The sequence below is a fragment of the Bombus pyrosoma genome, linkage group LG9 (genome assembly GCF_014825855.1).
Source record: "Bombus pyrosoma isolate SC7728 linkage group LG9, ASM1482585v1, whole genome shotgun sequence".
In the NCBI taxonomy this organism is placed as follows: domain Eukaryota; kingdom Metazoa; phylum Arthropoda; class Insecta; order Hymenoptera; family Apidae; genus Bombus; species Bombus pyrosoma.
Genome location: NC_057778.1, coordinates 13370377 through 13397142, shown reverse-complemented (window position 1 = coordinate 13397142; position 26766 = coordinate 13370377). Strand labels below are relative to the sequence as shown.

Sequence of the window (26766 nt, the reverse complement as noted above, 5' to 3'; positions counted from 1 at the left end):
TAAATAATTTCAATTTTAAAAACTTGTACATTTATGTAGATTAAAGTTTTTTGACAATTTTTCCCTCCATTGAACTTTGCTCTTGTTTTATCTTTTAATCTTCTTCACATAATCCTAAAAAAGAATACTTAATTACATGTGGTGAAAATAATGCCAAAGTTGGAATTAAAAGGGTTCCTGGGTATCTTTAGTAATAGCAAAGACAATTAATTGAATTAAAAATAAATTCTAATAGAATTTTACCATTTTTCTAAAATGGAATCTTCGTTATTGTCATCAGTATTCGACAGTAACATAATAACAGCGTATTCTTATCGGTTTTGATTTAACACTTGACCCTAGATTACCAGACCAATCGTCTGTAGGTTTATAAATATTAGTTGCACCATGGAATTTGCAGTATTTGCTTGGCTGTTCCTGTCTTTGATATTTGAGTTATCATCTCTTTATTAAATTCATTTAAGCTTTAAATTCTTAGTTAAACTGTGATTTAACTTTATAAGTTAATTTTCGTCTTATTCATACATTGTTTAAGCATGTATTACTTTGATCCACGTGTGTTGAAAATTTAAGATAGTGAAACGGTTTAACCGAGAAAATGAGAATTATTTATAAAAGAAGATATAGAAAAAATTGTTGGAACAATGGATAAATTTTGAACGGTGTTTTATCAATAAAATCTTTCTAATTAACCAAAAACTAAATTTTATATTAAAGTGAATAATTAATTTAAAAGTCCACAATTAAAAAGATTTAAAAAATTCGAAATTTTGGTAGAAAATGTTGGGACATTAAAACATACTTCATGGCATTATGTGCTTAAGAAGAAGAAGACAATCATTTCTACGTTCTCCAAAATATCAGAGACGATATTAATTTGGAAGAATTAATTAATTAATCTGAAAAAATTAATCAAATTAATTGCAGTTGAATTTGAACAAAAAATGGGGAGTGTTTTTTACTATAGTCGCAGTCCAAAGTATTGTACAAATGAGTAATGAATTTATCGATATCGGTATCAAACGCTGTTGATATTTGAACAGCAGAAAGGATTAAAGTGTAAAATGTATGGTGTTATGATAGAAGAGAACGAATGACATAATATGTATTTGTAATTCGTATTAATTACTGCAAAAATTAAGGGTGCACACATTTTACACATGACGAACGAAATGTATGATGAAGATTAATCTTCATAATTCTTGATATTACAACGTATCTCTCGTTATTTGACTACTTCTTTTTTTATTAGTTTTGCACACTTCTACATCCGTATACTGATGATATAATTGTATGAGTTACAAAATCATTAATTTGAGAAAGCTTTGGATAAAACGATAACGCTAAAACTTTGGATGTTCAATGGTCATTCTTTATCTGTGCTTGCACTTTTCTTCTTCATCATCTTGGTACCATCTCAGTTTTAAGTATTTGACTTGTTATATTTTTGTAGAAATTAGTTATGATAAAACTTTGTTTTAAGAGGTTCCGATCGTACGTGAATTCTGATTTCAGGGAAATGTAGAAAATAAAAGAAGACATTTCATTTACTAAAATAATTTTTATTATCAAGGTAAAGCTATATTCTATTAAGATAAATTCTTTTTTTAATCATTTATAAGGTCATCATTTCTTTCTAATTTGGTATTAATTCGTTGTGTTTTTATAATAATTTTTAAATTAATCCAAATTTAATTATTAATTAATTATCAATTCACTTGATACCAGAATTTCTAAGAATATTGAGATACATTATGGAAAATGGAATAAAAATGATTAGTTCTACGGAACTGCCTAATTCGCGGGCAAATATTTCGAATGAGGAGGAATTACCGATTGATATGCGTTTCAACGAAGGCCACATTGTTAGTATTGTCTTTTACAGTGTGTTAATGATAATATCTGCAATCGGAAACACGACGGTGTTAGTATTAATTATGTATTGCAAATGTATATCCAAATCGAGGATACACATTATGTTAATGCATCTTGCGATCGCTGATCTACTTGTAAGTATAATTTATTACATTTTTCTCTCTTTATCAATATTGAAATATTATAATAAAATTTAATACATTGTAATTACTATAGCTTTGATTTGTAATTTATAACTAAATTTTTCGAAGATCGATAACTTTTTGGACGAAAATCTAGTGATCCCTTAAGTTTTCGTAATGTAGTAGTAGATTATGGTAATTTTCCTTGAGGAAATTAATTAACACGTTCGTAATTACAAGCTAATATCGTAACAATTATATCGGTAAAGAGTTCACTACCGACACATAGACTATAAAATAAAAGTAAGGTAAGATACTATGTACAATTTGCCTCTATGTATTAACAAACATTAATATCATGCAACAATGCTACGTAAATCAATGATCTGTGTACAGAGTATTTTCCATTCAAAATAATCGAACTAGTTTAATATGTTTTATAAATAAATAGAAGGAAAATACATACTATATAGAAATGAGTTTTATTAAATAAAATTATATTAACCTGAAACAATTTTCAGGTAACTTTTTTAATGATGCCACTCGAAATCGGTTGGGCGGTCACAGTCTCCTGGAAAGCAGGAGACGCGATGTGCCGAATAATGGCTTTTTTTAGGATGTTCGGTCTGTACTTATCATCTTTCATTCTGGTATGCATAAGTATTGACAGGTCAGTTTAATTTTTTAAAGCAATCTTATTTTTTCTATTTTTTCTTTCTTTTCTCACTCAATATAGTAAAAAAATTGTACTGACCATTTTAGGAAGCTTACGTCGTATTTCTTTTTTGTAGCTTTCAATTGTTGAATCAACTAATTTTTAAATATTTCTATACAAAAAATTGCAAATATAAAACTTACATTGTATTTTAAAAAATTTCCGAATTTGTTATAAATATAAAAAATAGAGTTATAAAAAAGAAATTCTTATATACTATTGATCTGCTTCTACATTTCATAAATTCGTGGATAAGGCAATGAAATAAAAAATAAAGTAATAATGAATTCTATTTTTAGTGGCATCATAGTTAAATTTTTAATAATTTTTTACAAAATTGAAATAAAATATTACTGAAAAATATTAAATTTTCTAATTTCAGATATTATGCAATAATAAGACCATTGAATTTGTGGGATGTTAATAGAAGAGGAAAAATTATGTTATGCATCGCTTGGATGGGATCTGTCGTGTGTTCAATGCCTCAGGTATGATAATTATAAATAACTGATAAAAGTGGAGAATCTTACCTTTTCTAATTTAATTCAAAATACACATGGTATATCTACTGTAATTTTTTTCTTTCTTAGATGCTAGTATTTCACCTGGAAACTCATCCAAATATCACATGGTATTCACAGTGTGTCACGTTTAATGCATTTCCAACATATACTCACGAAATAACTTATTCTCTCTTTGGAATGATCATGATGTATTGGTTTCCCCTTGTCGTAATAATATACACCTACGTGAACATTTTACTGGAAATATGCAGAAGATCGAAAAAGAGCGAAGGTAATATATATAAATTTTAGTAAATTCTTATAAAATCAGAAAACAATTTGCTTATTTTTCATAAAATAGTAAATGGTTAACGAATTTCAGATAAAATTCGTCGTTCTTCTATGGCTTTTCTTACACGAGCGAAAATACGAACTTTAAAGATGACGGTTATCATTGTTGCTGTATTCTTTATTTGCTGGACACCATATTACGTAATGAGTCTTTGGTAAGTGCTATTGTTCTTTAACAGGAAAACACATGTATTAGGATATTGAATCCTAAAGTATCCTATATTATATACATAAGTATATCTGACATTGAAAAAAGATATACCTGAATGTATAGGTATTGGATTGATCGAAATTCAGCATATAAAGTCGATCAACGAATCCAGAAAGGTCTCTTTCTATTCGCATGCACAAATTCCTGCATGAATCCTATTGTTTATGGTGCATTTAATATTAGAAATCGTAATAAGGTAACTATTTCTTCTTCTTCTACTCGATAACTATATAAATAGATATCTATATAATTTAATGTTATTTCAGACATCTGTAAGACTAACTACTATAGAAACTCGAGTCACTCCATTGTCACTGTCACTCAAGCTTCTTGATTAACGTTTACTTTTCTGTAAGAGATGTTAATTAGAATTGTAAGTTAAGTCTAGTCCTCAATATCAAATTTGACTGTTATTGACCATATACTTCAAAAAATGATATTTGCTATAATTAAGTACTAAATATTAATAGCTTTTTGGATGAAGACCAAATATGTTGTAAGTTATTCTTACAATAGGGTTGGATCCGAGTATCCGAGAGTATAGGTTCGGGATGAATCGGAAGAATTCGGGTGAGATCCTGCCCGAATCTTTCCAACCCGTCCCGAAGCTTGGATTTCCAAGTCCCTTAGAACCGTAAGCACCTGTATATATTTAAAATAATAATTAAATTATTAAACTTCTCTAAAATAATAATACTATTTATTCACTCATTTGTATGAAATTTAGATAAAGTTATTTTCTTACAATAAAAAATATTAATAAAATAGATAGTTCTTCATATAATTGACATAGAGATTTAACAGCCACAGAAAAAACAGAGAATTATTACAAATTATATATTTACTTTATTTATTAGTACATAACCTGTGATAAAACATTCCTTTTATTTCTTTACATTATGCTAAGTAACTTATTGCCTGAAAGTGTGTCTTAAAAGATTAAAAACCATTACAAAACTATGTCAGTAACATGCTCTCTTAAGAAAAATCAGTCGAAAACGGAAGCACACATTCTCATATTATATCGATAATTTAAGCGAAATGCACTCTAAAATGATTGAAACATATACATTCCTTGCAACTGTTTAAGACGCGTGTCCACCAATCACACTAATAGTTCATAAACGTTTGCAAGCCTATTAACCAGTCAATGCACAGATGGAACACGTATGCACATAAATATTTACTAACATTAGTAAATTCTTTCCAATAATTTCGACAGAAGAAATATAATAAGACCCTAAACCAGTATTGTCCACACGAATAGCACCTTATGTGGTTGTGGATTTCTTACAAATCACAACTATCAAACAAACGAAGGCACGATGAAGAGACAAGACTACTACCATCTTCAAAAACTACCTTTATCTATCCTTATTTATTAGTATTTGGGCGATATTTAATAAATATTTACCACCAATATTTGCTAACATCTCTAAATGCTCACAAACATTTGTAAGCATTTTGCACGATTGGTAGATACGCGAATGTGTGCAGCAATCTCTTTTTTATCTCGAGCAGATATAGGGAACCTTTGTTTAAAGAAAGTGATTCTACTAATCTTATTCTACTACTCAAAAAATAGATAAACTAAGACAAACCATGACGTGTCAATATACTCGGCATTATAGGAAGTTATATGAAAGAATCTCAAACATGGCTGCATTTTAATAAATTATGTTATTGCATTATATTAAAACAGTTTCATTGAAATTGTATCAAAATGAGCAGTTTCTTCATTTCATTAATGATCATGACCTATTTACGGTTTCAAATGACGATATAAGTCTTATTTTAGCGCTGTTAAGATTTTACAGCCCTATTTTTTTAAAAGTATTTTATAACTGTTATTTTAAAGTAAATTTTAAAGAAAAATTTACAATATGATTTTTACGCATTTTTGATTTTGCACAAATATTCCAGCTATTTATAGTAGGGAAATATAAAACACCATGTAACGTAAACACAATTTTTTGTACAAAAGAATAGTCAATGCATAGATAGATTTTTGCCAAAAGTCTTTAATGAGTATAGTTTAATTCGGCATGAAACATCTCATATGCAAACAGCACCAGTACTTACGTTTCTTCACCACTTTGGATGAATTTGATGGAAAGACCACTGTTGATACGTATTATTGATATCACATGGCATTAGTGATAACTGTTGAGTTTGAGGATGAAGTGCCATGCATTTCTTGTGCACTCTGTGTAAAAGCGTCTTCGTTTTCTGCAAAAGTAATATATCATTTATAATAAAATAAAAAATTGGCCAATAAAATGATAACATATTTATTGACATTTACCTCATCGTATTGCCATGGACCATCTACAGTCCCTAAGCGGCAAAATACGAATTTCACTCCTTGACTATCAGCAGATATGCATCGTTCTCCGACACCTAATTGACCTTTTGCGTTTAATCTAATTAACTGAAAAATGAAACTATATAAATCATAATTCATAAATAAAGAATTTTGCTTAAAAAGAGATATAAAAAATTAAAAATTACCTGATTATTACCAAATCCATGACAATCAGTAGTAGCCATTAAACTAGGAGGCGAATGACTCATTGTATCCAAACACATTCCTGTCGCTATGTTTCGCAACTAATATTTAAAAAAAAATAAAAAAAAAGAGGAAGAAATTCAGTGACACGTAAAAACACACACGAACATAAAAAATGATAGGCGATAGATATTGCTATTATTACCTCTCCCCAGTGAATATTAGGTGGTAATTCGGGAAATTTATCGAAAACATCATAAGCAACATTTTCCATATACCATTGAAAACTTTTACACCTTTTCCTTCTTTTAAATTCTAACTGCTCTGATATATCGCCATGATCAAGCAATTGCGCTAATGGTTCCCTTGTATAAAAGAATTCTTTATGTTTATCATCAAACCAAGTTTCAACCACTCTTTTATAATTCTAGAAAGAGTTTACGATTTTTATAAATTTATATTAAATCATATGTTATTTTATATCCTTCAAATTAATTTATACCCATAAAAATATTTTACTTACTATGGTTATCAGCGGTCCTTTTTTCTTTTGAGCCAATTTTCCAAATGTATAAGGCATAAATCCTCTATACACATGACCAACGTGCGAACATGGTACCCAAAGAATACTTCCCCCACACTGCCATATTTTGAATGATAACTCAAAATTTTCTCCACCCCACACAAGTAATCCGTCATCGTATCCACCCAACGACAAAAAGTATTCACGATTTATCGCAAATAAACCACCGGCGTGAGTAGGAGACCTGAAATGAGTTATACCTAATATATGAATGTAAAATAACTTTGTTCTACACGTCTAAGAATATTTTTTAAAATGTGAGTTACTTGTATGGCATGCTGTTATAAGGTCGAGATTTTTTCTCCCGTGCAGGAAGTTCATTTTCTTTATACAACATTCCCCATTCAAAAATACCTCTATATAAATGTCCTTCTTGATACACAGGTCGATACTCAAAGGTCTTATGATCAATGCCATCAATAATAGGAACTGTCATCACAGTTCTAGAAATATTTAAAAGATTTTAATAAATTAACTTTCAGATGAATAATAGAGAATTTATTATTTGATAAAGAATTACCTATCAACAGCTATTGGGGCTAAGAGAGGTGGTAACCAGTTAACATTAACTTCACAATGTGCATCCAAAAACACTATAACTTCACCCTTAGCTTCACGTGCACCACGTGATCTCGTTCTTATTAAACCTTCTCTTTTATCGTTCCTTATTAATTTTACTTTACCTTCCCACCGTTCTATATATGAATCTAAATCTCCTTTTAAATTATCTATAAAAATACATACTTGTTATTACTTTTATTTTGATACTCTTACCACATTACTGCTATTCACCTTTATCAGAAAAGTCATCTACAAGTAAAATTTCTTCCAAAAATTGTGGGGGAGTACGATTTATCACACTGTGAACAGTTCTCAGTAATACAGACCAACCTTCATTATGAAATACTATAATTACACTAGTTCGAGGGAGTACTTCTGGATAATTCCAGTGTTTACATCTGTAAACAGGATAAGTGAAAATCTAGTTTAAATAGTACTGTTATAAAATTTTTAATTGTAGCAATATTGATTTACTCAGGCATTCTTGTATCAAGGATGGATCTATCTAATGAAATTTCATCCGAGCACACCATATTCATGCCGTAATCTATTTCTGATTGTTGAACATCATTCTGTTGATCATCCCTAAGGATATAAGGTTTACCTCCTTCTCCAGGTCCACTTCTAATTGATACATGTTTGAGCTCAAAATTACCAAGCTCTTTTGATAGAACTGGTAACTATAGAATAGTAGTTCATATAAAATACATTTATATAAAAGTATAAAAAACATTTTATCTTTTACTTTAAATGAATTTCTACCTTTAGTTCCTCTTTTAAATGTAATTATTGTTTTGAACGTATCTCTATCATACTATGCTAAATGCAATATACTATAGGTGACATACTTTTATTATTAGTCATTTATATGAGAAAGTTTCAATGAATAAATTATTACAGTTCATTTTTGTAATTTAGCTTAAGACAAGATTACTTTTAATAGGATGTTGATACTTTTATGTTTAAAAAATTATGTTTATATATTATAAGAATAATTTAACATTATATTTACCTCTTTAACCTTTAGACTATCTGACCAATATTCCTTTAAATTGTTAATAGGCTTGTCAGAAAAAAAGTTTATAACAATATACAATGTGTAAAGCAAAAATATGCTACAGATAATAATACTGAAAAGACGATTTCGCCTGAGCTGTACAATTCTCATTTTGTTTAAGATAATCACACCTGAAATAAAAATTTGGCAATAACATTTTTAGAATTCATAACATTATAATTGGAGAATTTATTTGATTATATATTGAGAAATCTACATAAATATAAAATAAAAAATAATCTTTGGATACATGACAAGAATAACTGATAAAGAGGAGAAGACGAAGTATGCAACGTAAATAGCTGAAAATAATTAAAAAATTAAAACTTAAAATAGTGTTATTGCTTCAATACTCATTTAATCACTATACAATCAAAATATTTGTTGAAATATTGTAGTAAAGAGTTAAAAAGAAAATATCTTTAATTACCTCAATTAAAAATACATAAACAAATGAAATAAAATATGTATATTTCAGTAAATTAAGCTTTTGAATATATTACAATGATATTAAAAATTATATCATAATAAACCGAATCATTATTCAAAGAATCTGAAGCTACGTTGCTTCACACCACAGCCAACGTGTCTTTTGCACACACTTAAGTACCTACTTATATACATATGTACGGGAGAGTGTAGATAAATACATATGTACTTACATGCTTCTATATTCTACTTTCCCATAAACCAATATGTGTTCGACATTTCTAACTTTCAATCAAAAAATTTATTAAAACATCGCTATCTGGCGTTCATTGGTATTGTACGAATTTGGCGGAAACATTGTACGGTATTCGAAAAAAAATTTATTCTCTGAAAACCACATACTATTTTTTCATTATACAAATTAATAAATTTATAAATGTCATCTTGTTAATCAAAGAAATGCAAATCCTATAATATTTACATAGTTTATATTACATTACATTATTGAGAAATATATAGCATCTATTAAAGTTTTATTACATAAACATCGTAAAATTGCATACGATGAATGCTTGACACATTGTTATGATAATTTAAATAATATATAATACAGTTGCTTATAAAATTTTATTACTAAAATAAGATTAAATGAATACAATCAATTCAGTAAGTGTTTAGAAAGAAGAGATATTTTTCATGCAATAATACTGCGTTAATTGTCTAAAATTTGGTTTTATTATCTCTGTTAGTTCTTTCAACTTAGATATGGAATGAAGTCATAGAAGTAAACAAAAATGTATTGGATATTTGTATCTCGGTAGCACTTTCAACCGAGAAGAAATAGTACCTACAACTATTTACTTAAGTAAGTATCTAAGATTTTTTAAACAAACATATAAATACCTCTAAAAATTTTCTACTTTTTAGCAAATCATAAAGAATTACTATATATCAATCTAAAATCTTTTGATATATGTACTTATAAATCATTGTAATATTTTACACTTTTTCATTATAACTATGATTTCAATTAAACTAGTATTAAATATTTTCATTTAATTGCATATTTCGTATCAAATGAATAGTGTCATAGAATTTTTATGAAACTAATACAACCATATAAGTCATACGACTGAATGGAGATTGTTAGGAAAAATAAAATACGCTTTCTTCTCAATATTTTCTTTCCTTTATCTCTAAAAATTTTATAAATATCATTAATATGTTATGACGACCAATCAGAAGACTGAACAGTTTCGAGCCGGTGCAGTATATCTGCATACATGCTTGTTAAGTGTCGGCTGGTCTCGACAGATGTGGATTTTGTTTATTTTCAGAATTCGTGATTCTATCTTGGACTAAATGATGGCATCACTGTAATTTTAATTGTTGCCTATAACTCGAATGGTCTTTATTGGAATTGTACATATAAGAATAAAATTGAAAGTGAAAAATGAAAAAAGTCGGGACAACTGCATTTTCACAATGAAGATATTTGATTCATATAAAATAAATCTGATTCGATTGACAAAAGTCTAAAGTTTCTCTTTTGAGCATGACTTGTTTGTAGAAATTATCTATTAAAGAGCTTCGTTACTGAAAATTTTAGGGTTACTTAAAAACACAAATGGTGAGAGGATAAATTTTCTTAATCATATACATTCGTTATCGTTGATTATTTGAATAAAACGAACATGATAGCATTCTGTGCGCGACAATACGCTGAAGTGGAAGGGGTAAACAAATAGCTATACAAGGATATGTCTCATATCGTCATCCATATATAAATTGACAACATTTAGTTTCTTCGCAATTTTTGTAATTTAGTAAATAAATATCCTTGCATTAGATTTTATCGCGTGTGTAATGTTTTTAATTATATTATTTCTCTTCGTATTTATCAGCGTTATTTATATATGCGATAATACTTACGATTGAAATTCAATCACTTTGAATTTTTTCTATAAATTATTTTATTTTTAAATAACAATGTCATTGTGCAATTAAGGTTTCTTTTAACACAGAATTAAAGATCTATTCTATGTTTTATTCTACAATATACATTCTTCTAAAATTAACTTATTTTTTATCTATTTTCTTGTATTAAATGTATAAAATTGATCCTAACAGTCTGATTCTGTGATCTGCAAAAATTTATACTCTGCTGTTAAACAATTAGCAGACAGTGAAATCGAGTTAATAAAAGCTATAGAAAATTCAGAAAAGATAAATAATAGAAATATTAAAAATACTATGTCTGTGACAGATAAGAGAAGTGCCAAAAAGTCTGCAAAAACGTTTAATGTAAGTATAAATTTATGAAAAAATAACAATTGCTACTAATTATGTAATTTAATCAGGTTCGTCCATCTGCTGCTTTAATAGCAGCTAAACATGAAGCAACACAACGTGTATTACAAGGAAAGAAATCTAACAATGTTTTTGTACATGATATATATCAAAAAGCTATTGATGCATATAATATAAAAAGGAAGGAAACTGGCATTGTATTTGATCGTTCTATGGCAGAACATAAATGCCTTTGGGATTCAAGTTATCCAGAATGCCCTGCTAGATTGACAAGAGTTGTGCAGAGATGTGAGGAGTTAGGTTTAATAAATAGATGTAAATTGGTTACACCAAGACAAGCCTCAGAGGATGAAATACTAATGAAGCACAGCCAAGAACAGATAGATATTTTGAAGGCTACTGATGAATGTACAGATGTAGATAGTTTAGAATTATTATCATCAACATACGATGCCATTTATATACATCCTGTATGTACTTATTTTAAATATAATATCAAAATTGTTAGATTTAAATATTGATTTATTTAAAATTGTTCTAGTCTACCTATCAATTGTCTTTGTTAGCTGTGGGTTCAACAATAAATTTAGTGGAAAGCATTTGCAAAGAAGAAATTCAGAATGGTATGGCCATTATAAGGTAATTTACTAATGCTTGATTGATACATAAATGAATAAACAATAATAATATAATTGAAAATTATATTTTTTTATTTCTTAAAATATTTCAGGCCACCAGGACATCATGCAATGAAATCAGAATATTGTGGATATTGTTTCTTCAATAATGTTGCAATTGCTGCTGAAAAAGTTTTAAGTAGCAATTTAGCTAGTAAAATTTTGATTGTTGATTGGGATGTACACCATGGACAAGCTACTCAGCAAATGTTCTATAATGATCCACGGTATGTAAATACTTTCGAACTTTCTCTAAATGTTTTTGAATAATTTTGTATTACTTGGAAATTCTGTACAGAGTAATTTATTTTTCAATTCACCGTTATGAAAATGGTGAATTTTGGCCAAATCTTAGAGAATCTAATTTCCATTTTGTTGGAGATGGTTTAGGAGAAGGATATAATTTTAATGTGCCACTTAATAAAACTGGCATGACCAATGCTGATTATTTAGCCATATTTCAACAAGTTTTATTGCCAATGGCCTATGAGGTAGTATATTATTGCAAAAATATTGTATAAAATATCAATATAATTTTCAATGCGATTTATATATAATAAGCCAATTTTAATTATTCTAGTTTCAACCTGATCTTATAATAGTATCAGCTGGATATGATGCAGCCTTGGGCTGTCCTGAGGTAAAATAATAAATATTACTTGTTAACTTTTTTTTATCTTAGTTTAATCCAGATCTTGTGATTGTCTCAGCTGGATTTGATTTCGCGATTGGAGACAAAAAGGTTGATATATATAATAAATTTAATGTTGTTATATATATCAATAAAGTATAGATAATAATTTCAACATTTTCATTTTATGATATCCAGGGTGAAATGTTGCTAACACCTGTATGTTATGCTCATTTACTATCATCATTATTGAGTTTAGCCTCTGGGAAAGTTGCTGTTATATTGGAGGTATAAAATATATTTTCATTTTGTTATTAAATTTTTATTGTATACTTATAGCTTTCAAATATGCTTTCATTATATTTCTCGTTACAGGGTGGTTATTGTTTAAAGTCATTAGCAGAAAGTGCAGCATTAACACTACGTACTTTGTTAGGTGATCCATGCCCTATGTTAGAAACTCTCACATTACCTTCAATAAGGTAAACCTGAGAATTCTTAGTATGACATATGTAATTCATTAATTACATTTATATTTAACATGATTTTAGTGTACGCGATACCATTTTAAATACAATTTATGCACATAAACCATATTGGAAATGCTATCAATACCAAGATACATACAGTATTAATAGTACAACAAATAATAAAGAAGGAAGTACTAATCAATATTTACCTGTAGTTACATTCAAGTAAGAAATTAAATTAATTTTAACAAGAATTTTATTGTATTTAATTATTATATAAAAATACCATTTATATATTTATTTTAGAGGAACTGATATTAAGCCTGAAGTGTACGAGACTCGAAATTGTTACCCAACTCAAAATAAAGAAGTTATCGAAATGATAGAAAAGCAGTTAAATACATTGATACAGTGTAAATATCAAGTTTAATAGTTAATAATAATTAATCCTATATATAACAACAAATTATATAAATTTAATTTTTTCTTTAGTTACTGACTTATCTAAAGCACCTAACAAAGTGTGCATTGTTTATGATGATAGAATGTTAAAACATTGTGATATGTCTAATGATAATCATCCAGAAAAACCACATCGTATTAATATTATTTATAAAAAATATCAAGAGTACAATTTACTTGATCGATGTTACGTGCAACAGGTATGTTCATGTATTCACTTTGCATTATTAAATCTCTTTTATTAACATTAAAATTTTTATTTGAAATATTACATTTTGTTTGGTGATTATTTTAAAGGGACGAAGTGCGACAAGAGAAGAATTAATATTAGTTCATTCAAAAGAATATATAGATTCAATAAAAGATACAGAAAACTTGAAACCAAAAGAGCTAAAAAAGCAGGCAGAAACTTATAATTCGGTTTATTTGCATCCTGAAACCTGGACAAGTGCCTGTATATCAACTGGATCATTATTACAAATAGTTGATAGCGTATTAAATGGAGAAAGTCAATCCGGTATTGCTATTGTTAGGCCTCCAGGACATCATGCTGGAGAGAATACAGCATGTGGTTTTTGTATCTTTAACAATATTGCTATAGCAGCTAGATATGCGGTAGAATTTCATCATATAAAAAGGTATTATAATCGATTTTCTTTTAACCGTTTGAGTCCCAGAGATCTTTGAAAAATCCCGAACAGCGCGATAGCGCTTGTCTTAATCGATTGCGAAGAGAAACAAGCGGTGCAATACCGCTCGTCATATTTGTTATTTTATGAAATACATCTATATTATTATATATACGTATTATTAGTTTATAAATACTTCAAGTTTTGTTCAATAAAAGTTATTGAGAAGATAACAATGAAATACAAAATACCGTCAATCGTCCGTAGCGTTCAAATGTACTGGGACTTTTCGACACAAAATCTAAACAGTGCGATCGTGCTGCCTAGGACTCAAACGGTTAATAACGTACAATCTTAGTACAAGGAATAATATAATTTTCAGAGTATTGATAGTAGATTGGGATGTACATCATGGTAATGGAACTCAATCCATCTTTGAGGAAGACCCTAAAGTTTTGTATATGTCTGTCCATCGTTATGATAATGGCAATTTTTTTCCAAATTCTAAACGAGCAAATTACTCTTATGTCGGTTCTCTATCAGGAGAAGGTTTCACTGTTAACATTCCATGGAATAAGGTTGATTTTAAAAAATATGCTATGGAATAAGTTACTTAATAAAGCAAATTTATCATCATATATTATTTATGTGTTATATAGAAAGGAATGGGCGATGCAGAATATATAGCAGCATTTCAACAGATAATAATGCCAATTGCTTATCAGTTTAATCCAGAATTAGTCTTAGTTTCTGCGGGTTTCGATGCATGTATTGGGGATCCTTTAGGAGGTATATATATTTTATGTCTTCTACAACTGAGAAAAATTTAGATATTTAAATATTATAATTAAAATAATAAATTTAGTTTAAATATGTTTTTTTTAAGGTTGTTTCGTAACACCAGAAATGTACGGACACTTAACACACTGGCTATCTTCTTTAGCTAATGGTCGTATTATTCTTAGTCTTGAAGGAGGTTACAATATTAATTCAATCGCGCATGCAATGGCTATTTGTACAAAATCTTTGCTTGGTGATCCTTTACCCATATTAGAGAATGGACAAACTCCATGCGCGAGCGCTATTCACACTATAAATAATGTTATAAAAACACAAAAACAATATTGGACGCATTTAGTATTTAATTTATCTTTACCGAAAGAGAGAGTACTTCCTAAGCCCAAAGTTCCACATATAAAGACAAATGAACGTGTTATAAACAGTGAAGAAATATTAAAGCATTCAGAATCTAAGATAGCATTGGAAGAAATAGAAACAGAAAAAATGCAAACTAGGCAGAAAAACCTTACAACTTGGAAGCTGATAAATAAAATGGCCTCACAAGAAGATTGTGAGAAATTACAAGAGTTTCTTAAATCTGTACATGAGCGACGTACACATACAACAATTAATACTTCTCATAATGATGAAGGTATGATAGGTTAAAAATATATGTGTAGTCATGTTGTATAAGATTATTGTATAGGATTATTTTTATAGGTTCCAAGTATACAAAGAAATGCATGAATCAGGACGAAAAAGAAGGACATTCTGATGAAAATATTACCAATTTTGCTGCTGGTAGTAGTGGCGAACAAGGCGAAAGAGCAAATGCGCAAATGACTGGAAATAAAAGTTTACATGATTATTTGTTGGAAAATTCGCAAGTAATTAATATTTAAATTTTGACATTATAAATATTTATTTAAGACCAATTGTGATTTTTACAATTGGAATTCATTATCAATTTTACAGGCATTAGTGGATGGAGACATGTTTGCAGTGATACCTTTACGAGAATGTCCACATTTGGATAGTGTCAAGGATGTACCAGTTTCTGGAATCGATATATATTCACCATGTATAGAATGTGAAAGCAATGTTGAAAACTGGATCTGTTTACAGTGTTATACTGTTCACTGTGCTCGTAGTATTAATCAACATGGTTTAATACACGCTGAAGAAATGGAACATCCATTGGCCCTAAGTTTCAGTGATTTATCAGTTTGGTGTTACAAATGTGAGGCATACATAGATAATCTGGTAAGTTATAATAAATTTTTCCGAAGATATTCATTTTACTATAATTTTGTCTGTACAATACGTTTGATAATGTTTATAGCAATTATTTGCCGCGCGCAATGCTGCACATCAAAGTAAATTTAATGAAGAATTACCATGGACATATGAAATATAAATGATAATTGAAATAAACATGTATTTAAGAAAAATTTATAATTAACACTGTGTATTTTATAATATTTGTAAATCTATAAAATACACATTTTAATTTCCGTATCATGTTTAAATAAATTGTTAATATAACTTGAAAATATTTTGTACTTTCTATCTACTTTATAGTAGATTATATTCTATTTTTCTATGCAGGATAATAATCATTGAATAAGTAGTATATTCAAGATGGAACTAAATAATTTTATTGAAATTGTAGATTGTAATGTAACACATATTGATCTTAATATTACAACATTATTTAGTTTAAATAATTTTTGTATATATATTCAGACTTTTATTTTTAAAAATTTTAATAATGCATATTTTAAATATCTTATATGGATCCTAATTTAGGATAATCTTACGGGTTGTTTAATGTAAGTTTTAAATATAATATTGTTTCACTATTAAGAATTACAAATATGTTTTCATATTATATGAAATAATCATATATTTTTTCTTATTATAGTAACAAATGTAGTTATTATAGTGACTAAATGGTAAATAAATACGTATTACGTTAATTTAACGAATAAATTAGAATATTGTAATTATGAATTATAATAATTCCTTTCATGATATATGTATATTTTTATATTTATTACCTACTGAATACTCAATTCGTATTAATAACAATTGAAACTGTTGAAAAACCTCAAGTATGTTATCCATAATTTCAGTCAATCTATCCACTGAAAATGTGGTTAGATTTGTTAAACGCGTAATATTTTTAACAGCTTTTGAAAACGGTAATTTTTCAACTGTAACGTGCGGATAAAATTTATGTGCAATATGATAATTGAATAAATTTATACTATTTTGAATAAAAATAAACTCTTCCAAATCTGTGGCAGGAAGAGCATAATACAATCTATATGGTACCTTCTTGGTGACATACTTATATTCACATTCACGAAGTTTCGAAGCAATAACATTACATACATCTCTTAAAGATTTTGATCCTTGTTCGTAAAGATAAAAATCTTTTATCAATTTATATTTGTGATTTGCACTACTTACATATGTCTTTTTGGTATTTCTTAAATGTAAAAGTGCTGTTGGTACAGAATAAGTGTGAGATGTAAATAAATGTATATGTGTAAGATCTGGTTTTGCTTTTAATTCAGTTGCTATATGAGTTGATAAGGGTAGAACACCACCTTGATGAGCAAATCCATAAAAGAACGTTAATACAATATTACATATAAACCAAAAAATCTGTAGTTTATTCAACTTATTTCTTGTTGTAAATGCATTTGAGGACTCATCATCTTCTGCAATACGTGCGATAGTGTCAACTCCTGATTTTTGACTTATATTTGGTGCATACAAAAAAGTCAAAGGTAATAATATTGGTATAATAAACCTAGGCTCTTGATGAGGAAACATTGATAATAATATGATAGGTGTAATAAAAGATGTTGTCATTAAACCAACAACACTTTGTATTCGTGGCAAATCTAACCATTGTGCTTTTAAACCACTGTAAACGATAATTGTCCTTTATCAATTATTTCACATTATTAACTTTTTGTGTAATATTTATTGTAGGCAATACTATTGAGATATTTACCTGTATAATAGTTTTCCAAATGTACAAAGGCCAATAACTCCAAGAACATTATATAATAGGGGTACATTTACTATCAAATGTAAATAATGAGGATGTAAGCCATGATCCTGTAGGTTTTTAGTATTTGAATTGTATCTGAGAAAATTCAGTGGTGTTACCACAAAGTTATTCATGCTAATGTCAAGATTACCTATCTCTGCCATTGTTAAATAACCAAAATAAAAGCTATCAACTAAAATAAAAAAAACAGTGGTAGGTATTCCACAAGCAATGAAGGTGAATATTCGAACATGAAAGTCTCCAAAACCTACAGTTTTTGAACCTAAACCTCTCTGTAGCCAAAAGAAGATAGGAGCAAAGGCAAATGCAATGAATGTTGGTCTATTGAATATACCAATCACAGTAACTGTTGCAATTTTTATACAATGATTTAAAGAATGTGGCGGCAATGTAGTTTTAAGTTTGTAGTATTTTACTCTTTCTATACCAGTTTTTGCTTCATTATATTTATCTGATAGATAATCACTTTGAACAACTACCTAAAATGATAAATATTACCACTTTATGAACCAGTCTATAAATTCTTATCATAATAGTATATATGTTGGTACCTTTTCTGAATATGCCATAGAATATGATGTATAATATAATAATAAAGCTGTTAACACCAGTTCAATAGTATTTGATAATGTATGAGTGGCATAAACAAGCATAACATAGGAACTGGCATAAATGATCAGTCTTATTTTGTAATTTTGACCATATATGTAACAGATTTTATACAAACAATAATCTGATATAAAAGATAAGCCACACACTAACAAACGTGGAGATGATATAAGAAAATATGGCGATTTCAATGATATACCCAAATAAAAAACTGTATATTTTGAAAGTCTCTTCAAAATTGAATATGGCATACCAACTATGATTTGTGGTATTAAAACAGTTCTTACGGGAAACGTTGAATTAAATTCCCATGGTTTGTTGACGTCAATGTCAAAATAATCCCCTACAAAATATAAATTCCCCCCATAATTTATTTATATTATAAATTAACATATAAATAAACATATAAATTAATCATGTTATTCCTAGACAATAATATTATTGTACTTACCAGATATGACTTCGATAGATTGAAAATATTCGTCAGGATGAATATATCCTGTTTGAGGAATAAGAGTTAATATGATTCTTAAGATTACTAAAATCCAATAAAGGCTCATTTTTCTTTTTATCGGTACAGCAGGTTTGTATTCATCTATGGATCTACGATATTCATTTTTGAAATGCATTTTTGTTAGCAAACAGTCCCGGGCAACAATCTTTCACAGGATGTCAATTTATCAAGGTTAAAGAAATTAGTAAGACTCTTTGATTATCATTATTTTTTGATTATTCGAGGATATATAATATATATTTCAGTCAAATAGTATTTTGTATTATTACATTATCTTTATTCAGTCAAATAATACTTAATTTGAACATATTTACAACATGATATTCCCTCTTGTATCGTCGCATTATAGCACATATAAAATATGATTATACTATACAACGAACAACACAGATTATAAGAGTTAGAGACGACATAACTATAGTATGAATCTGTGTAGTATGTATTGCATACTATCATACCAAAGAATAGAGTTTGACCATATTCATACTACATATCTATGTCACATCATATAATTTGTTCTTATTTATTTTACTCTTTCTTGAAACAGGACTGATATGAAAATTAAATTTTGTTTATGATTCATTGACGATGTAAAAAAAAATTAAATTTATAAAATTGTATATTTATTTTTTAGTTATATCTAATTTACTGTAATAATATCTTTTAAAAGTATTATTTCATGTAAACATTGTAATTTTATGTACTTAATTAAATGAGAAATATTGTGTTTTAAGAAAAAACTCTTTGATTTCTTTCTTTTCGAATAGCAGGAACACGTTACAGTTTTTACATAATTAAATATATAAAACGCTAAATTATATATATTTGTAACTATAATATCAACATTTATTATGAAGTGAAAGTAAGAAATTTCTGAGTTAATTAGTTTCTAACTAGTTATTTGCTAGTTGATAATAAATTGGATATTTCATAATTATTTATATTACTTATAATAAATGTCATGATAATGTAGACATTACATGTTATTATTAATTACCTATCTATAAAAGGATTAAGAAGGTTATTTCATGAAAGAGTAGCGCGTGGCAACTTTCTACGCATGCGCGACCACGTACCTACGATATACGGACAGCAACATAACTGCCAACTGCCAACTGCCAACAAACACTTCAGTACCTTTTAATAGCATTATTAGCTGCCCATTTGTTTATTGCATTTATAGCATTATGTCGTCTGGTGGGTGGGAAATAGTTGGAAGAAATAAGAAAGACAAAAGTAATAGCAAGATCAATAAACTTACAAAAGTAGAAAAAAAGAAATTTATCGAAAATGTACCAAAAGTGGAGGATTTTCGTAAGTGTCTCTACTCAACTTTGTATAAAATTGTTATCACTTTTATTTGCTACTAATAAAAATTCTTAAAATTTATAAACACTTTTATTCAAATAAAATGTTATTGTAAAATTGCTTTATATATACATTCAAAAATAAAGTTTCTAGATGAAAATATGCTTATTGCATTATACAGATGAAAGTATGTTAGTTCAGAACTTATCTTTTTTCAGTTCCCTTAAGTCAAGTAAAAACATTATATGATAATTTGGATAATAACAAGGAAAATAAAAAGCCGTCAAAAGAGAAAGAAAATAAAATGAAAGAGAATGAAGAAAAAAAGAAACAGCAGAAACAGCAACAATCTGAGAAAAAGAAGCAAGAACCAAAGGAAAAACCCCCAAAGTCTATAAAAGATGCATTAAATGTGGTATATATATATATATATACTTTTAAAAAATGTTCTTTTTGTATAATTTATAGATAAGTTTATTGATATTGAAATATCATTTCCAACAGATTAATGCAGAAGAGCTTCGAAATATTTTTACTAGTAGTCAAACTAAATTTCCTGAAGCTCCATTAATTTGGTTAAAAGATCTTGCTGCCTTCCTTAATATAAAAATACCTGTTGATAAAGAAGATGCAGTCTTTTCTGGGAAACCTAAAGACTATCCTTTAAGTATAGTACCTAAAACAATTTCTTCCATATTAGAAAAAGCAATTGATATGGCAGGCAAACAAACAGCCCAACTTTTTTATGAAAATACTCTTACTACAATGGCTACTGATATGGTTAAGGGATCACCTGCTGTGGGTCACAAAATATTTTTACAACTTCTAGCACGTATTAATCCTGAAATGACAATTGCTAACATTTCTAAATTGATCCGTGTAAAAAATTCTTATCAAAATAGAAAAAATATTGGTCTTTCTTTATTGTGGGCAATCTCACAAGCTGGTAGAAAAAACTTAATTGTGGGTTTGAAAGTATGGCATGAAGTAATGTCTCCTATGTTAGAGACAAAGAGTTACTGTAGTTATGTAGCACAAATTTTGAATGATCTTGTATTTGGGCATGACATCTGTTATGATCTTAAACCAGAACTTTATCTTGATATTGTAGAAGATACATATTCTGGGAAATTTAATATTCCTGTTTCTGTAAGCAGGGAGATCAATAACAGCATTGAAAAATTAAGAGTAGGTATTTGAGTGTCATATTAATACTAAACACCATTTTAGTATGAAATAGACATAATTTTTTTTTATTCTTTTTAGTCAATATTGTTTAAAAATAAGAATATAAGTTATGTGAAGCTATTTGAATTGTTAATTACAAAAGTTACACAGAAGGTAGATACAAATTATAGGGATGAATTAATCAAAGCACTTGTGACTTGTTTGACTACAGATCCATTTTGTTTCTTTGTGTGGAGGTCTGTTTATGTCAAAAATTTATATCAATCTCATTTAATATTAATGCATATTGGTAAGAATAGTGATTTAACTTTATAGTTGATATATATATATAATGGATTTATTAAATTTAATTTTATTTAATTTTTTTTAGATGCTAAATGGCATGATTTGCACATAACATTAGAAACAAAATGTTTAAAAGAAACATGTATAGAATTTCAGACAATTAATGAAAGGTGGAAAAAGGGCAAAGATGAAGGTCTTGCTAATAATTGTAGTAAGATATGCAAGGTAAATTTAAATATTTGTTTTTGTATTAAATATATATATTTAATATTTATATAAAAATAATACTTTTTACCGAAATTAGAATGTTTTATACGCATTGTATGTGACAAATGTCTTGAAATACGGAAATAATTCACGTAACATTTGATTATTGTATTCTATGCCTTAACATACGTATACACACGTATATGCGCAAAGCATGAGTGTCAGCAGAATACTACGTAACGTATAAATCGCGTGTAGGCTAATTGCCTGTTTGCGAGCGGGGAAATACGTTTAAATACGTATAATTTTCCAGCAATAATCTGCAAAATTTGCATTTGAGCTTGTTTTTATTTTGAAAAGTCGTGAGTGTAATATTTGAATGATTTTGAGAAATCTGAATTTCAAATATAGTGTAGGTTAGGTACGTTTGTTTTTTCGGAAGGGGATTATCGATCGCATATTGTCCCTACAGCATCGCTACTGACGACATTAACATCATTCATCGCGTCATTCCTTTTTTGTACAAAGATACATACTACAGACAATATTTTAGAATAAATAATTTAGAAAATATTTTCATTTCTTCATCAACTCTGTGAGTAAAAAGTACGTATTCAGAAATTAAATTCATTTACATATATACATCTATAATAAGGTTGCTCTTTTGATAATTGATATTGACCTTTAGACTCGTTATGTTAAATGATAAATAAGTTAACATGTAATACATTGTTTTATTACACTTTCATTACAGGCTTTATTACTAAAAATGACAGCTTCTGCTAATAAGAAATATTCCTGGAAAAAGGGAATTATTTTGTTAATACTTCTTATTAGTGCCATCCTTACTTATGACATATACAAACATGATGATTTTAAAGGTAAATAAATAAATATATATATATATATATACAAAAAAAGAAATATTCAGTCTGTTTGAAATATTATTTAAGTATATTAATTTTTATATTTATAATATAACTTTTTAGTAAATAAGTTTTTAAAAAGAACTGGATTAGTTGCCTATGGACAACAGTCATGGATTGTAGTGCAAGAATATTCCACTAAAGCACTTGAATTTATAGAAGATACTTCACCAGAACATTATAAAACAATTGTTGAAACATGTAAACCTTATATTAAATTAGCAGGAGATGCTTATCTTTTAATGAAGCATCTTTCTCTTAAAGTTTATGATAATATTGCAGAATATATTGGAAGAAATGGTCCACTGATTGTACAAACAGTAAGTCTTAATGATTTCAATATATAAGTTGTAGATACTGTAAGTAAATACTTTGTTTGCTTTATAGATAGAGTATTATGTCCCAGGAATGTTGGATGAAATTAAATTACGAAGTAATCAAGGTTTAGAATATGTAAAACTTTATTCAAATTTATGTGTGGAAAAGTTGAATGAACGCTCAACTGCAACACTTCAATGGCTAGAACATAATGTTTTTGTGTAAGTACATAAGAAGTTTTTTAAGTATAAAGAGTTGTACTTTATAATATTATGTTTTTAGTGGAAAATTAAGCCCAGAAAATTTGCAAAATTATGCCTCAAAAGCTATTGACACCACACAGACATTAGCGAGTCAAACTTATGATTGGGTGTATGAAAAGGTGCAAACACTTTCTAAAGTTCCATGAATGAAATTTATTAAAAGTTGCATACCGATTTTTTTCGGTGATCAAACAAATCTCCTTTCATACCTCTGCATTTAGTTCTACAATTCCGAACTTGATATTATACATTTCCAAATATATTGTGACGGCCATTTTACCTGTGATATTTGAAAAATGTATCATACTATTAAGTATGATATTAAGATCCATAAATTTAACGAAAATGTCAGTTTCTTTTTTACGTTACTATTGTCAAAATAATTATTAAAGTAATATATAGACTACACTATATGTATGTAGTACCAAACTTAAAACCTCTTATTTGTATATTCATTAATATATTTTCATTTAATGTTTCTAATATGGTGTTGAATAATAATATAATAACAAGTTGATTTATAAATCGGACAATGTATTAAATAATATTACTTTTTGGTATTATCTTTTTTTTTACAAAAATAAAGCTGGATTATTATAGATTATTGTTGATTTTATAGTACATGTAAAATATTAACTTAATGTCATTGGATACAGCAATAATAATAATAATAATAATAATATTCATAGGACATATAGAATAATGTTGATAAATATATGTATAGTAATTATTATTATAATTATATAATAGCGCTAATCATGCAACTCTAATGGTGATGATTATAGTGACAATGATAAATTTAACAAAAAAGGAGAAACAAATATTAAAGTTTTATATGGAAAGAGATCAGTGGAATGTGATACTCGTCACATCCATAGAACTATGCGTGTAAAAATGTATTTCATTTCCTTCCTTCTCAGAAATGATTTTAGTAGAAATTATGTTTATTTTTTTTTTTTATATAATTTCACAGCATTTTCCCTGATTATATGTGTGAGCGTGCAATACTAAAACGCACACTGATTATGAAGTTAATGTTTCAGTTTGTATTACTGTGTTAAAGTTCATGAGGAAAAAAGACTTTCATTGTATTTTTATATATTTGGTTGCATAAATATTCCTCTTCCTCGTCTCTAATTCGCGCAAGTACTTCCAAAATTTGGCTGTAAAAAAAAAAATCAAATAATAATATATATTTCATCCTATAATTAAAATCTTTCTGTTTTTTAACAAGTATGCAACGTAAATATAATTTAATCATAATTATATCATAATCATTGCAAATTTTAGTTTAAAAATTGATCAATATATTTACACTATGGTACATGGTTCGTTTCTTCCTTTGACCATTTTATCAGATTGCCACTTTTCCTTTTTAATGGATGGAAAATGAGTAATAACATCTTTTGCAGAAGCATGTGTAGGCCTTATCTCACACCATGGACAATCAGTTTCTATCATCAATTTATCTGATGGTATAGTTGTAACAGCGAAAAGGTTTTCGTCTGTTTTTAGAGAACTATAAATAACATCATGTGTGTTAATTATTTGATATAGAATAAATATGTTACTTATTTAACATACCATCCATTGATACCAATATACAACCCCATTTGTAAAATGGAATTAGCTTCTTCTGGGTTACCATCAAAAGAGTGTACAACACCAGCTGTTAATGTATCTTTATGTTTTCTTAAAATTCTTACAAAATCTTCACTAGCATTACGGCAATGTAGAAACATTGGTAACTTTAAAGTGGAACATAAAGATAATTGCATTTCAAAATATTTCTTTTGAATATCTTTGGAGCAAAATTGCAGCCTATCATAATCTAGTCCCATTTCACCAATAGCAACAACTTTATCTTTATTGTCTGCGGCTAGATCCGATAATGATTTGAGATATGCTTCTGGGTTGCCACTTTCTTCAAATTCATTACAACGTGTTGGATGGCAACCAACCGTAGAAAATAGTCGCTCTGAAATATACGTAACAGTCAATATATGAATACATTCAATAAAAGAGAAAAAATAATAATATAATATGTACCTAGGTATTTCCATTGACATGCATTTTGTTGTTGTAGTTAGAGAATAGAATCACAACACCATTGCATCTCTCTTTCACTGGTTTCTTCATATGCAATGATTGTATTTCAGTCTAACAATAAGAAATAAACAGTAGCTGTACATTATAACAATAAGTCTTTACCCTCACAGTTGAAAGCCTGTAAGGTGCATAAAATGTTAATTGTACCAAAATCATTGTACTTGTTTCTAAAACATTAATATCTCTATATAAAAAATAGAATTTGAAAATTATAAAATATAGCTGCCTGTGATAGAGAGACGCGACAGTACACCAAGTTATACTTAATTAATATTATGTTTTTATTATTTATACAAAAGCATCTCACCATCTGTTCGTGCTATTTCAAGAGCCTTTTTGCTTTCTTCTATATTACTGGCAGTGATTATAATTTTTGAAATATTATTATTCCAACTTCGTTCTAAAACTTTATCCAAATCTGGTAGATGTTTTTGTGATCCATGATAAATTCCTTGATACATAGGATCTGTCAAATTGGCCCCGATGTCTGCATTAAAATTAACAACGGTAGAATATATTATTTGTTAAAGTATAACCTTTTTATAAATATCTTAAAAAAAACACAAAGATACACTGTAGTTCATGCATAAACGTCGATTATTAAAATGTTAATACGATTACTGAATAAAGAATTTAATTACCTATAAATTTTCTTAAATTACTCATTCTACTACCGAGCATTCAACCTATCAGTGAAATGACAGTTTTCTCAAACACGATGCTGTCTGAAAGGTTAGCAGGTGTCTTATTTAACCGGCGTTGTATACATACTAACATATGAGTGGATATTTGACATGCCATGAAAATAGAAATTATATTTTTTTATCATTTATTGCACATGCAATGAATTTAATTACAATTATATTTTGTGAAAATCAATGTAATTTTCATTGGACGTACTTTATATTATTTTCTATTCTCATTTCAGCATAGCAAGTATATGTATTTTGTACTTATAGTATACTACGTACTTTCATATATTGTGTCTCTGTAATCCTTTATAAAGAATTGCAGATATAAATCCTCTACTTCGAAGTAGCGACTTAAAATATGCGTCATTATTGTATCATAACTAA

General features: G+C 27.9%; 6 protein-coding genes and 1 long non-coding RNA gene across 15 annotated transcripts; 3 read left to right on the top strand and 4 right to left on the bottom strand.

Moving 5' to 3' along the window:
• The first annotated feature begins 394 nt into the window (after positions 1 to 394).
• On the top strand, positions 395 to 4172 carry LOC122571262 (gonadotropin-releasing hormone II receptor). 4 transcript variants are annotated; one of them, XM_043734828.1, is made up of 9 exons: positions 395 to 1174; positions 1253 to 1573; positions 1729 to 2009; positions 2519 to 2667; positions 3095 to 3200; positions 3303 to 3507; positions 3598 to 3721; positions 3841 to 3973; positions 4044 to 4172. In XM_043734828.1, exons 3-9 carry the CDS (start codon positions 1755 to 1757, stop codon positions 4113 to 4115), a joined length of 1044 nt encoding a protein of 347 aa, XP_043590763.1. In that variant the 5' UTR covers positions 395 to 1174; positions 1253 to 1573; positions 1729 to 1754; the 3' UTR covers positions 4116 to 4172. The 4 variants fall into 4 exon arrangements, with proteins under 4 accessions (XP_043590763.1, XP_043590764.1, XP_043590766.1 ...); XM_043734829.1 differs by lacking the exons at positions 395 to 1174; positions 1253 to 1573 and having other exon boundaries at positions 1870 to 2305; XM_043734831.1 differs by lacking the exons at positions 395 to 1174; positions 1253 to 1573 and having other exon boundaries at positions 1872 to 2009; positions 2127 to 2667.
• On the bottom strand, positions 2674 to 3528 carry LOC122571263. The gene is made up of 3 exons (XR_006318006.1): positions 3390 to 3528; positions 3243 to 3317; positions 2674 to 2824 (listed from the first exon to the last, which is right to left on the bottom strand). It is a non-coding gene; the product is annotated as an uncharacterized LOC122571263 (long non-coding RNA).
• On the top strand, positions 4050 to 16374 carry LOC122571258 (histone deacetylase 6). 4 transcript variants are annotated; one of them, XM_043734821.1, is made up of 21 exons: positions 4050 to 4150; positions 4248 to 4411; positions 9738 to 9781; positions 11183 to 11220; positions 11277 to 11696; positions 11768 to 11865; positions 11957 to 12130; positions 12202 to 12394; positions 12484 to 12543; positions 12733 to 12822; positions 12910 to 13016; positions 13086 to 13229; positions 13311 to 13417; positions 13497 to 13666; positions 13764 to 14104; positions 14478 to 14673; positions 14755 to 14884; positions 14982 to 15527; positions 15596 to 15762; positions 15851 to 16138; positions 16218 to 16374. In XM_043734821.1, the coding sequence occupies exons 2-21, from the start codon at positions 4329 to 4331 to the stop codon at positions 16290 to 16292; spliced, it is 3471 nt and encodes a 1156-aa protein (XP_043590756.1). In that variant the 5' UTR covers positions 4050 to 4150; positions 4248 to 4328; the 3' UTR covers positions 16293 to 16374. The 4 variants fall into 4 exon arrangements, with proteins under 4 accessions (XP_043590756.1, XP_043590754.1, XP_043590755.1 ...); XM_043734819.1 differs by lacking the exons at positions 4050 to 4150; positions 4248 to 4411 and adding an exon at positions 10254 to 10546 and having other exon boundaries at positions 9666 to 9781; positions 11047 to 11220; XM_043734820.1 differs by lacking the exons at positions 4050 to 4150; positions 4248 to 4411; positions 9738 to 9781 and adding an exon at positions 10188 to 10546 and having other exon boundaries at positions 11047 to 11220.
• Positions 4600 to 9503, bottom strand: LOC122571261 (N-acetylgalactosaminyltransferase 7). 2 transcript variants are annotated; one of them, XM_043734827.1, is made up of 11 exons: positions 9150 to 9503; positions 8443 to 8618; positions 7905 to 8110; positions 7662 to 7828; positions 7390 to 7597; positions 7136 to 7312; positions 6810 to 7053; positions 6492 to 6713; positions 6289 to 6387; positions 6083 to 6208; positions 4600 to 6006 (listed from the first exon to the last, which is right to left on the bottom strand). In XM_043734827.1, the coding sequence occupies exons 2-11, from the start codon at positions 8596 to 8598 to the stop codon at positions 5866 to 5868; spliced, it is 1746 nt and encodes a 581-aa protein (XP_043590762.1). In that variant the 5' UTR covers positions 8599 to 8618; positions 9150 to 9503; the 3' UTR covers positions 4600 to 5865. The 2 variants fall into 2 exon arrangements, with proteins under 2 accessions (XP_043590762.1, XP_043590761.1); XM_043734826.1 differs by lacking the exon at positions 9150 to 9503 and adding an exon at positions 8918 to 9107.
• Positions 16375 to 16653: 279 nt separating the features above from the next.
• On the bottom strand, positions 16654 to 19620 carry LOC122571260 (GPI mannosyltransferase 4). Of its 2 annotated transcripts, none has more exons than XM_043734825.1 (4): positions 19024 to 19620; positions 18860 to 18915; positions 17904 to 18442; positions 16654 to 17813 (listed from the first exon to the last, which is right to left on the bottom strand). In XM_043734825.1, the coding sequence occupies exons 1-4, from the start codon at positions 19199 to 19201 to the stop codon at positions 16904 to 16906; spliced, it is 1683 nt and encodes a 560-aa protein (XP_043590760.1). In that variant the 5' UTR covers positions 19202 to 19620; the 3' UTR covers positions 16654 to 16903. The 2 variants fall into 2 exon arrangements, with proteins under 2 accessions (XP_043590760.1, XP_043590758.1); XM_043734823.1 differs by having other exon boundaries at positions 18515 to 18915; positions 19024 to 19618.
• Positions 19621 to 20186: 566 nt separating this feature from the next.
• LOC122570998 (transmembrane protein 214-A) lies at positions 20187 to 23932 on the top strand. The gene is made up of 9 exons (XM_043734122.1): positions 20187 to 20400; positions 20613 to 20809; positions 20899 to 21582; positions 21661 to 21871; positions 21953 to 22092; positions 22829 to 22955; positions 23064 to 23320; positions 23388 to 23539; positions 23601 to 23932. Exons 1-9 carry the CDS (start codon positions 20274 to 20276, stop codon positions 23725 to 23727), a joined length of 2022 nt encoding a protein of 673 aa, XP_043590057.1. The 5' UTR covers positions 20187 to 20273; the 3' UTR covers positions 23728 to 23932.
• A 587-nt stretch (positions 23933 to 24519) lies between these two features.
• LOC122571000 (putative deoxyribonuclease TATDN1) lies at positions 24520 to 26742 on the bottom strand. Its single transcript, XM_043734124.1, is given in 6 exon segments — positions 24520 to 24707; positions 24710 to 24744; positions 24897 to 25100; positions 25166 to 25559; positions 25998 to 26177; positions 26332 to 26742. Coding segments are annotated over 6 exon segments (885 nt in total). The 5' UTR covers positions 26372 to 26742; the 3' UTR covers positions 24520 to 24675.
• Between the last annotated feature and the right edge of the window lie 24 nt (positions 26743 to 26766).